The sequence below is a fragment of the Harpia harpyja genome, chromosome 4 (genome assembly GCF_026419915.1).
Source record: "Harpia harpyja isolate bHarHar1 chromosome 4, bHarHar1 primary haplotype, whole genome shotgun sequence".
Lineage (NCBI taxonomy): Eukaryota > Metazoa > Chordata > Aves > Accipitriformes > Accipitridae > Harpia > Harpia harpyja.
Window position 1 is genome coordinate 5881743 of NC_068943.1, and position 13130 is coordinate 5894872.

The window sequence follows — 13130 nt, forward strand, 5'->3', positions numbered from 1 at the left end:
TGCGTTCAGAAGTTAGTCAGGGAGAAGGGGAAAAGAGGCAGCCTGACTGCATAAGCCTTATTTTCTCAAGAACCCAGGCTAAAAACAATTACAGCCAGAAGGTTCAATTAAAGAAAGAGAACCGTTGACTTTTCCTGCACTTCGAACACAAACCGGTTCGTGCATACTAATCAGCTAACACTGCTCTCACTGAAGTAATGAGAGTTTTGCAGCAAATTAATATTTGTATTGATTTATACTGAGGACTACTGCAGGCTGGAACTTCAACGGCATCAACATGTTCAGCATGAAGCACAAAATCACCTTCATACCAACACCGTAATTTACAGATGCTCACAGTATCGCCATAGCTATATCCACACACCTCCATCTCTGCACATGCAAACTGCATGCCTCCATTTTTAGTAACACTGACATACATCGTATGACCAGTGCTAGGAAGCACACAGGTAGGGCAAAATGCGTTTGGGGAGTAGCCTGCATTTTCATGACATTCATTATTAGCCACTACCTTATGAAAATCACCATTAAGATACTCTTTGAAAAGCATGTATTGTTTCCCATTTTGTATCAGAAACCAACTACATGCATATTTGATGGCACTTGACATATGTTCACATCTGCAAATGAAGTAATTGAGAATTATACTTCAGGCAAACAGGATTTCTTTGTTGTAACTTTCATGCTTTTCAAATGCATAGACCATATTCTGGTTAATTTCTAGCTTTAAAATCTTCATGATGAGGTAGTTATGGTTGCTATTCAATTTAAATTTGCAAAAGGTTGCCCATCTTTTTATTTTTAAATAGACTAAGTTCACTGTCATAGCATCCCTGTGCCTAGAAAGATTTTCCTTTCTGTCACAGGTAGCAAGACAAGCCCAGTTACATGGGTCACAACTATTTCAAATTAATAAGTTTACATTAGCTGTTAGCATTACTCATGGTGAACTACAAAGTACACACTGAAAATGTTCATCCCCTTCTTGGTCTCCACAAGGGCATTCTTCTGCTACAGAAGACAGTTTTTTCTGGGTTTGGCCTATACCCCAGCTTTCCTCTGAGCCAGGTCATCACTGTGGCAAATGCATTGTCCACCTTTTTACTCAAAGCAGTTGACATCAGAGTCTCCAGTTAGTACAAGAGCTAACGCTGCCTCCTGAGAAGGGCTTCACTCTGTTGCCATAGAGGAGTCAGCAGGACCATTTGGAGCACGCTGGGACATCCTGGACCTCTGCGTGGTGCCAGCAGATATGACACACTCCTCCGACATGTCGCTAGAAAGCCATCAAGAGCACTCTAGGGCATCTCAAAGAGTATCAGATGCCTCTGGGCAACTGAATCGGGTCCAAAGATTCAGGTCCTATCCACAGCGTATAAATACATACTAAAGTGATGGCCTAATCTAGAAAGCGATCTGAGAAAAAAAAAAAATTATACATCTCTCGACTTTCACATGTTACATCTAGCTTAAAACGTTGTATTTTGTTGAGGTTTTTTTACTCCGCTGGGGGCGAAGGCTAGGGGCCTGTTTGACAACAGCCAGTGGGGCTTGGTCTCACGTCTGACGTGCTAGATTTTCTTTTTTGGCTCACTGTGAACCAACAGAGAAGGTCCCAGCAGCTCAGTTAGCTTCTGAATCACAGCTGAACTGTTCTTACGGCCACCGTGTATCTTCACAGGTGCCACAAGACCGACACGTGGTAAGCTCCTCTACTGACAACATGTAAGATGGTACGTGAACCCGTTCAGTCAGACGTACAGCTTCACAGCAGAGCCCTCAAGGCCCAAACTGAATTTCAAACAAAAGTAAATTAATTAGGTTTTTACAAAGTTTAAAAGGTGTCTGGCCTATGGGACATGCAGGTGAGGTGGCAACATTTTAAGCTAGATGTAACATGTGAAAGTCGAGAGATGTATAATGTTGGGGTTTTTTTTCTCAGATCACTTTCTAGATTAGGCCATCACTTTAATATGTATTTATTTGCTGTGGACAGGACCTGACCCAGGCCATCCATGCAGCTGCCACAACACCGCACACCGTAGATCCCTTCTCGTTCAAGCCAGACAAACCCGGGAGGGAGTACGGGCTGAGAACTTGTAATGCCTCTTGAAAAAAGGGTACGTCTACACTGCAGCGGCTGCACCAGGTCATCTTTCAGCCAGGAGCACGGCCCCACGCAGCGCCGTGCTGTGGAGCAATGCGTGAGCCCGCAGGGTTACAGCTGCCCACAGGGAGCAGGACGGCTCCGTTGGCCCCTTGAGTCAAGTCACCTTGCCATACAGCTCATAGACAAAGTAGATGAGAAGAGTTTCTTTTCCCCGTTATTATTTTCTTCTTTATTGTGGTTGAGACCCTGCAGGAATCTAAGACTGGGGGGCACAGCATGCCCACAGCCACAAGAAACACATCAATGGAATGGAAGAAAGCAGATGCTTATGATTTCCTCTCACATTTCAGCTGTGGGACGAGTACCTCACAGCAAGCTTTCAATGATATGTTCCAACATCTCTAAAACCACAACAGCTTTCCTTTTATTGCAATGGGTTTCCAATACAATCCACCTCCTCAAAAACAAGGTGCCAGTCTTCATATGAGGAGATACGAGTTGGGAGAGGGGTAGGGTTGTCAAAAGGACTTGCAAATAAACTCTCCAATTCTTGTTGTGTTTCGGTTTTTTAGATTTAAAATATCTTTCCAGTGCTGGGGATGACCTGGACTAATAGGAACATGGGTCTTGTCTCTGCTAGGCTTTTACATCAGGAAGCTCCCTGCATCTGAGCACAACCCTGCCTTTTGTATTGATGATGCAGTTGAAGTATAACAGCTTGGGAAGAACAGCTGATGCCTGAGCTGAGAGAAAGCTACATATGCAGGGCCAAGGGAAAAAAAGAGCCTGGAATCAAAGAGGAACCACCTGCCAGAAAAATAAAGGAGTAGGTGGGGAGACCTGGAGAGAGCAAGCCTGTGGGAACAGTGAGTGACCTGAGTTAATAGGGAGCGTGGGGGAGGAGTGGGCAGCGAGCAATTGCTCTTGTGTTCAAAATCCTAGTGATGGGATGAGTCAGAGACTCTGACTGAATTTTGCCTTCACTACACCCACAGACCGGTTATTATAAAGCTTAGGGGAGCACAGGTTGGTGCAGCAACAAAAACTACACAGTGACTCGATGGGTATATGAAGCACCCCCAAGTGCCCGAAAATCTGAAGAACATCTGCCAAACACCATGCCCTTTCACACAAGGTTTCCTGCAGCTCTAACTAGTCTGCCTAGCTGCTGCTCTTTATGTAATAAGACTTAGACTGATAACCAAGTGGCAGCGGCATCCGAGATGAAGAGGTATGGCAGACTACCTGGGAATGCTCTTCACGAGTCTCCACTGGGGCTTCTGGAAGCAGCAAGCTCCAGGAGTTAATTCAACCCAGCAAGACCACTGCCCAGGAACTACTAAATACTCTTTTAGTCCCTCAGGACAACACGATTCAGTGAACAAGAAGGTATATTTGTATTATGTCCTTCAGTGACTGTTCTTTAACTGCTTTTTCTTTTAATCATTTCTGCTCCTAGCACTCATCCTCCTCCCCAGGCCAGGGGCCAGGCAACCTGCTCAGCAAGTTCTACCACACTGAAACAGTGAAAACTGCTGGTAAACACCCGCTCGCTCACATCGGGCGGTCCTAACGGGCCAAAGGAGGCACAAGCTGTTGCGACAAGTCTCCTGCTTGTGAAAGGCATCTGCTCTGACCACCGCCAGGCTCTGCCACCGAACCGCGCGACTGGGAAGAGGGGCTTCCCACACCTTCAGAGGGAAGGAGGGTCTGGGTAGCTGTGTGATCAGGTGTCCAACCGGGTTCTTCTTTGAGAAAGTAACTTATATCAATTTAAATCGAGGTGCACAAGTCTAAAGTTGGACAGTGTCAGGTGGTGACAGGGGATACTAGTGACAGCCAGGACAGCTTTGTGCTGTCAGTGCTGCTGCTGAGAAAGACAAATGAGGAAACAAAAGAGGGCCTGAAGGAGACAGCCTGCTTTTCTAACAGCCTGCATAATGAACGTCAACTGGTTCAACTTCTCTGCTTTTCCTAGTTTCAGTTTGAGGGCAGAGACAGTGGCAGCAGGTTAGGACTTGCTCCTCCAAGTTGACTTGATGGCTAGTGCCCCTCTGCTGCAGGGGCAGCCCGCCGGGAGCTCCTGCGGGTTAAGCACCGCAGGAGACGGGGCTGAGCCATGCCTCCGGACTTTGCTCTGAAACAGATGAGAAACGTCCCTCCCAAAAGAGGGACAAATCCTAGAGAGTGGTACAGCCCCTTCTGCAGCGAGCAAACGTTCACGTAAAAGCTAAACACCACGTAACACAACCGTTAAAGGCTTATTTCAGTTTTGTTTGACTCTCTCCTAACCCATTTAAGCCAAGCTCATGGATTTTTAAGGGTGTCCGCCCAGCAGTTTAGCTATCTGGTTTTTAACCCCACCTTTAGTTAAGCCAGAAGAGCTGGCATGGAGACAGCTACGTGAATAGAGGGAGAGAGGCAAACAGGAAAAAGGAAGTGTTAAAGGAACTTGTGCATGCTGGGAGGACTACAGGAGAACACTTGAAAATAAAAATAAGAGGTTTTTGCAGAAAACAAACACAAACAGGTGATTGACGATGCAGGGAATACTAAGAGTCCCTAAACTCAGAGATAAGGGGGGGGTCTTGAGAAAGAGATGCCCCTTAAACCCCATTGTATCTCAATTTATGCTAGATGTTGCTGCCTAAATTCATAGTTTCATCTTAAATTTAATGCACTTCTTTCCTTTCCTTTGGATCAATTCAAACAAGTTGCACAGCTGCGTGATAACTCGAACAGAAATAAAAAATGGGAGCTAGCTGTGATAGGACACAGGACTGGATGTAACCATCTCTTTTTAGCAGCAGCTCACAGTTGCACGGGTTAGGTATAAGGTGAAATATAGTCTCAGGAAATAGGATGACATAATTTCATGCAGCATCTGACACCCTGCACTTTATTCTGAGCTAAAAAAATCTCAAGAGCATGAAAAAGCAGTGCCTTCAAGAATTATACCTGTCCTGGGAACAGTATTTTCACAGAGTAGATTTAAAACAATGAGTCTTTTCTCATGAGACTTCCTTTGAACTCACTGGGGAGAAACATGCCACTTCCAGAGAGAAGTCAGTGGAAGAAAAACCCACCCAGATTCATCCTTAGGACAATTCACAGGATTTCAATACAAGAACTGGGGGTATCCATGAGACAAGGAGGTTTAAAATGAACAGAGAAGTTGGTTTCCACGCTATACGTAGTGAAGTTGTGGAAGTCCTCGCTGCGGCATGCTGTGGGTACTGAAGGTGTACACGGTTCAAAAAGCAGCGTGACAAATCCAGAAGACTGTCACTGAGAGCTATTAAGTACAACGCTATTACGCCTGGCTCTCAGTGTCCCTGAGCAGCACACCACCAGGAGCTAGGAGAGCACTCCAGAAAGCCATTGCATGTTTGCACACCACCTCCTAAATATCCACTCCTGGCCATTACTGGGTCACTGGGCTAAATGGGGCTTTGGTCTGACCCAGGGTGGCCACTGCTGTTCTGAATACAGACAGAGTCTGCAGAGTTAATTCTCAGTCATCTAAAACTGGCCTTGATTTGACACTTTGTCTTCATGCCCACACTTTGCAGCAGCTAAGACACACCAAAGCTTCTGCCAGGTGTTCTCAGACTACCTGTAGTTTATTGGACTTTTTACAAGAAAAAACAGAGGTGGGCGAAAAAGAAAGGATGCGACCGAACTTGTTGCTCTGCAGGAAGAGCGAGATCTGGATTCTGCATCCCCCACCTGGAAGGTTTCAGCCTGCAACTTCCACATCCCCAGAGCCCACAACTACTGAGAAGGGCAGCCGATACCCTCCCATCCTGCTGAAATTGGGTCACTGGGCAGCAAAGCAGGCAAAATCCACGGGCCCAGAAGGCATAAGCCACTCTGTCGCCCAGGATAAATGAGTTTGCCCGTTTCAGTCATTCTTCCCCACCAGCTGTAGGCACAGCCCTTGAACTCACCTTGTCTTCGAACAGTGTCACGCTACATAACCAGGCGATGGGCAGAAATTCAGCCAGCTAGGACACTATAAACACCCATTTAAATACTTTCTAGTATAGACAAAACTAGCCAATCCCCTCTGCATACGGTGCTTATCCAGACTGCCTTACCTGCCAAGTGAGAGCAAGTATCACCTACTTCAAAGTGTGAGATGATCCTGAGTTCTTGACATTTGTAAAGCATTTAGAGACCCACAAAAGAATCACAGGAAGGCAAATGACTACCTACTGCATCCCAACCCTGAGCTCACTCTTTTACAAACAGCCTGCTCACTTTACAAAGACTTTTCTTTCTGCTAAGGCCATCTTAAACAGTTCCAGATATTTCAACAAAGTGGATGTTCCTAAAATTTCTTTTTTTTTTTCCTGGAACCCTTTTAACTTGGTAAACAGGTCTCTGTGTACAGCTTTCAATTACCTTTTATTCTGTGGTGCCAAATGAGACTAGATAGGCATATTCTTTAAAGGCTTTCATGAAAATGCAAATGAACAGTTTCACTAGTCTGCTGGCTCAATAAACAGAACAGTTCGAAGTGTTTAGACACTAGTAAATAGATAAAAAATACAGAAAAAGCCATCTGTAGCCCTACAGAAGCTTTCGTTTTCTTGTTACCATCATAAAACTTGCAATGACAGTATCTTCAAGATATGTCCTGTTATCTGTATTAGCTTAGACAACATATCCTTCTAGTAGTAGCTGACCTGCAGAAAGAGTATAAATCTGAGTCAAGAAGCAACACCAGAATTTAAAACCCAGACTTGCCTGTAAACATGAGTCAACTCCCAGCAAAATGCACATGATCATATTTTCTTATCTGCAAAGCTTTTCCCCTCTCTACCGCTCCTAGACATCACCATTCATTTTAATGATTTTTTTTTTTTTAATTCCAGCTCAAATACAACAAAGTGTTGCTTGTTCTTGTCCCCAGACATTATATTATATATTAGTATTCCTTTAAAAGGATTTTGTTCTTTACTACTAGCAGGACAAGAAAGCCTTGAAAATGGGTTTGCTTATAGTGTCCAACTTGGAGGGATCTAAATGTGATATATTAAGTGTTATATATCCAGGTTCTTCACTTTTAAATTAAGCTACTTGAACCCAGCTACTTGAAAAATATAAACACGGCAGTTCTGAAATTCAAACTTCCCAGTTAGACAGGCCTCTCCACAGTCCTTTCCCACTACACAAATACTACAGCATCCAAAGGGGAGCCTGCAAGGGCTCCAAAAAGGTTTCAGGTGGGTTTAAGGCGGCAGACGATGCTCCGGCAGTGCCTCCTCAGCATCCTCCGCTTTCCTGCCCACCGGCAGGGCAAGTATCCCTTCATTCACCTCAGGCACAGTCAACCAGATTAGCTCAGAGACACTTTCATCCTCACATTAAGCTGACTGAAGCTACTTGCCTGGTAGGGTTTTAGGTGTGCCCACGTGGCCACACCGGCTGGCCAAGTCACGGGGAGCTTCTGCTGGAGGGAGCCCCATCACTGGAGGCGATATTTTGACTGGGTAATGGGCACACATCTGGCTGACTGCTGCATCGATCATCCATCAGTACACCGGAATGATCCACCTACATTCTCCTAACACCCCAAAAATGCCCTGTTCAGAACAGACCAGGCTCTGTCCTTCACCAAAGAGTGAGAAACAAATGCTAAGCCACATCTCAGAAGCCCATGCGCCAGAACCTGGCTTGAAATCAGCAAGTTTCTGGCCTGAATCTGAACCAGGCTCATTAGTCTTCAGCTATTTCTGTCTCGCCTGGAGCATCTCACAGATGAAGGATATTCAGAGCCCAGACAGTCTTCACCAGTGAGCATTTTGGATCCTCAAAACTGTAATCAGTCCAATGGGTTGCTGTTGCAACTTTCGCTGGGTTTAAAGTCAAGTATTGCAAGGACAGGTATTCAGAGCCAAAAATCCCTTTTGAGTTAAAAGCAAACAGGGTCCATTAAATTCTGTTGACCTTTTACTTGGAACCAACAGACCTACAAATATACTTCTTTGATACAGGAAAATTTGGATTCTGATGCAATCATGTTGCTCCAGAAGCCTGGTCTAAGGCCACAGTACTGTCACCTGCAGAAGTGACCGAGTGCTCTGCTGGTGCCACACAGCCCCTCTCCCTTGTGTCAGCAGCAACTACAATGACTTAAGTTTAACCACAATCAATTTCCCAACCTGGTGCACTGCACAGTCACAAAGACAGTGGTGGGAGCACAAAGGAGGACGTGGCACTGCGCGGAGGCAGGTGTCCCTGGCTGGCATTATTTCCTTCAGTCCCAACACCAGCTTTTGCTAGCTTAGAACAACCCTGAGGCTACAGGCAAGTCAGCATGAAGATGCTTCTGGTCACACAGTTACAGGATGGTTGAAGTTGGAAGGGTCCTCTGGACACCATCTGGTCCAACCCCCTCCTCAAGCAGGGCCACCCAGAGCTGGTTGCCCAAGGACCACGTCCAGATGGCTTTTGAACATCTCCAAGGATGGAGAACCCACAACCTCCCTGGGCAGCCTGTGCCGGTGCTCCGTCACCCTCACAGTGACAAAGTGTTTCCTGATGTCCAGAGGGAACCTCCCATGTTTCAGTTTGTGCCCATTGCCTCCGGTCCTGTCCCTGGGCACCACTGAGAATAGCCTGGCTCTGTCCTCTTTGCACCCTCCCTGCAGGTATTTGTATACACTGATGAGATCCCCCTAAGCTTTCCCTTCTCCAGGCTGAACAGTCCCAGCTCTCTCAGCCTCTCCTCATAAGAAAGATGCTCCAGACCCTTCATCATCTTTGTGGCCCTTTGCTGGACTCTCTCCCATAGCTCCATACTGGTGCTTTGGCAGTCTGATCCAGCTGGCAGATACTGATACCACGCTCCCTCGTCTACCCTGGAAAGAAGGAAGGCATGCAGGAGAGTAGATGTCCCTTCCCAAAATAGTGGCTCTTTTGATCGATCAGCATGTAAAGGAGAACCTGTGCTGTATCTTGTGTTTGACGGACTTCTTAGGGAGCAGCTGTAACTAGCAGGCACCACCTAAATGTAACACATACCACAATCTGAGACTAAAAAAATTATCTGTCTTTGAGTAGGAAGAGGTGTATTGAAAGAGACTCAACGTACTCGCTATAATTTATTTTTACAGCAGGTACACCAAAGCAAGACAGTCAAAATGCTAAGTCTCTAAAGCTCTAGATATTATGTAAATAAACTCTAAATAATTGCCTGCATTAAAGTGTAGTTCAGCATTCAGCAAGGAAAACAGCTCTTGGTTTAATTAAATTCTGATTTTATCTATAATTCTAGACTGTTCTGTTTGTTTATTTACATGAAAAGTTATCCTGCTTGTTGAGTGCCAAAGCCTTATTCTGAAACTGTATGATTAACAACAGTATTTCTGAAAGCTACGCATCAAATGGACTTATGTGACTAATGACATAAATCCCTCAACCGGCAGTAAAAACAAACTGAGCTAACCAGGCACATTCTTGCCATACATACGGCAATTTACAAACACTCTTCTGAATAACGGAGATAATGGCTGCGAGGATACTGGCTGATACAGCCAAGAGGCATGCACTCGCAATGATCCCTAACAGCTTTTTATGCACTGCGGGGTCAGGTGGCACACCGAAAACACCGAAAGCTCCGACTCATGCTCGGCGGCAAGGAGCTGCAATTGAAGACGTTGTCGTCCCGTTATCAGATCTCCCTCTGCCTGCAGCAGGGTTGGGAGGAACAAACCTGTAACTCTACCTCAGCTGCTTCAAGCCACAATCTGGCTTCTTGGTATAATTCCATCTTTACCAGCAATTGAACCCAATAGACTCAACTAGAAAATGCAAGACGGGAAGCCCAGGTGCATGCTCCCTTCTGCCAGCTGGGAAGAGGGTGATGATGAGCAGTGGGACGGAGCAGCCACCAGAGCTGGGCTGGAGTGAGCTGGCCCCTCGGAGCAGATGCCCTCCCACACTAGGACGAAACACGCCTGCTTGCCTTAACTACATTTTTTACACGGTTTTGGACTTCTCTCCACTGAGCAACGATGCTGGTTGTCAGTAAGTTATCCACAGCGATCCCTCGGGATTTCTCTCCACGATATTATTAGCTTAGGCTGTGACTCCAGTTTCAATTCATGGGCAATAACCACCCCTGCACAAAAGACTCCAGCTCAAATAGCTGGCACCTCTGCTGCAAGCTCCCTACGCTGCCAGGGAGAGCAATGCTGTCCTCGGGCAGCGAGGACAGGCGCATCACCACTTCAGCCTGGATGCAGCAGCAGCAGCAGCAGCACCTCTCGCACTGGAAACCCACCACCCTGCCAGCCCAGGGGTGACCGAGCCCTGCTGCCCATCTCCAGCCTCCCAGCCACAGCCCCGAGTCTTCACAATAGTTAAAAACTGTATTAAAAAAAAAAACTTCTACTGACTTGCTTATTTTTTGTAAAAGGATTATTGCCATTTGCTGCAGACACTAGCCTGCCCGCTTAAAAAAAAAAAAAAAAAAATTATCCCATTGGCAGACAACCAGTATACAAGAACATCTACAAAGAAGCTGTTACAGTTTATCGTGCAGTAATCCATGGATTAAGGTCATTAATAGCACTCGATGACAAACTGCCGCGACTCCAAAGGTGCTGTTCTGGCTTGCAGGATATACAGAACATAACCCCCTCACAAACATTTCCCCCGAGTTACTTTCTTCTAAATCTTCAAAAGAAGAGAAGAAACAAGAAAACCTAGAAGAAAGATGCCTAGTACAGTATCTCACATCGCACCAAAAAAACGTTATAATGCAAATGAATTAACATTTTCAAATAACACTGAATTTTCTTCTCATTCACACTGATGATTTCACAGTAGGAGAGCTCTTGGTGTGTAACCGAAATTTTGATCTACAGAGCTAAATTTAAAAAGCAAGCCAAGACATTCTCCCATGCCCAAAAGACAAAGCCATAACTAAAACTTTCAAAACAAAACCTGAAATGCTCAATTTTTCCCTTTAATTATTTATATGAAATAAGCTTTTTACTTCTGTTGACATGAGAATACAAATGTATCATCACAGAAAACACTGTGTACTCCCCAAATCCCACAGGGTCATTAATCTTCTTTTATACAGTACACAAAGTATTTTCACAGAACTTTTAAAATGGTTTTCTAAAGCGTGCCTGATGTCATTAGGAAGTCAGACGAAGTTGATGGCCTAACAACATAATTGCCAAATGTCCTCCAAAGGAGAGAATCCCTTCACTCTGTTCTAAACTAATGCTGCTATCTGCACTATCCATACATGTAATTATCAATGCTATTAACTTATCTGAGAGTCCCCAATACCAAGGGCAAACAACCTGTTGTGTCAAAATTGAAGTAATGGATAGACTTTTCTTACTTCCGCTGATTTAAACTAAAGAATCTGCACTCTTTCCACAGGATTTGTTTCATCAGGACTCTGGCAATGGCCTGGTACTGTGCCACTGTGTAGTTTCATTTGCCATGAAACAATGATAAATCAGAAAATGTACTCAGGACAATACAATTGTCCCACCAGCTGTAAGCAATCCTGTATCCTACAGTCACATGCAATTTTTCTAAACAACATATTGACACTTGAAAAGAAAATCCTTAGACAGAAGTCTTTTCAAAGCTTCAATAAATAAAAGTTATGACAAATAACATTTGTATTAATACACATCTTACCAAGAACAAATCAATTCCTGATCAACCTGGTTTAATTGTAACTCATCATTTCACATTTTACTTTCAGTACAATGTAATAGCATTTTCACTACACATGCAATTTTTTTTTTTTTTCTTACCTTTAAGGAGTCAAAGCAGGCAATAACTCTTCCATTTTCAACCTGGCAACTTTTAGGGGGGTGTGCAAATTTGCATTCTTCATCAGAGCGTGAACAAGTTCCCCTCTGAAACTGCCTGCACACTTCTAACGTTAGCCATTTTGTATCTCTTACAGGAGCAACATTCAAAGCCATGATGAAAAGCTGATTTCGAATTTGTAAATTTCTGTCAAGTGAATTATGCCAAAGAAATTTCCAAAACTAATGACGAAGGGAAAGGAGAGGGGAAAAAAAAAGAAAAAAAAAACCCCAACAAAACAACAAAACACACACACACAAAAAAAAAAAAACGAAAAAAAATTCAATTCCAACTGAAAAGAAAGTTAAAAAAGTGGGGGACGATTACTGATGTCCAATGCACGCAAAGCAGAATAAACAGAGAAAGTTTATCAGCAATCGCTATCAATCATTAAGTCCCACTTGTAGACTTTTGGCTGGGAAAAAACATGCTCAGTCGCATTTCTGTCTGTAAAACACGTGGGCTTCTTGATTGTATCACAGATGCACTGGTTTTAAGCCGAGGTCCTTCAATGCAATGGCACTCCTTGATAGAATAGCAGTTCTCTGACAGTTACTTGCTGGTATTGATTACACAAGAAAAGCAATGCAGTCATTTGTTCGTGTCCCAGGAACAATAATAATAATTCCTCTTCCTCTTTTTCTTCTTTCAGCTTCCCATCAACTAATTGGCAAATGGAGACAGCTGAGGTATCTTCCGCCAGGTGTAAGGTGAAGGCAATGTCTGGCTGGCAAAGACGGGATTAACACGGGCCTAGCAGTCCTCGCTCATAAAAGTGACTTGACAAAGGCACTTTTTAAGTCACTGACCTGACAAAACAAATACAGTATCAGTTCACGTGCAACTCATTCAAATCAACATTACGAAACCTATCATCCCTTTTAATCAGATATTATAAACATACTGCCAATGCTCACTTGCGTTGCTTTTTCCAGACAAAAATCAGCCTCCTTCGTGAAGTTACGCGTGACAAGGGAATAACCAGTTGAAACACGTATTGCAGTAATATTCTAGGCAACAATCCAACAGTTGGGAATGACTTAAATAGATGAATGTGGCAGACACAATAATTAGGCATGCTGGTTGTGAAACAATTCCATCTAATATGCTCAGTCTCCAAAACAATATACAAGAACCCGTTTCCATTAATTTATCATTTGGCCCT

General features: G+C 44.2%; 1 protein-coding gene across 10 annotated transcripts in view; it reads right to left on the reverse strand.

Annotated features, from left to right (window-relative positions):
- MBNL2 (muscleblind like splicing regulator 2) overlaps positions 1-13130 on the reverse strand; it is a 113613-nt gene that overhangs the window by 61682 nt on the left and 38801 nt on the right. For 8 of the 10 annotated variants that reach the window (XM_052785753.1, XM_052785752.1, XM_052785754.1 and 5 more), the window contains one exon: positions 11908-12774. The exons of the other annotated variants lie outside the window; for them this stretch is intronic. In XM_052785753.1, the coding sequence (XP_052641713.1) occupies positions 11908-12081 (174 nt within the window). In that variant the 5' untranslated portion in view covers positions 12082-12774. The remainder of the gene's footprint in view (positions 1-11907; positions 12775-13130) is intronic. 10 annotated transcript variants of the gene reach the window in all.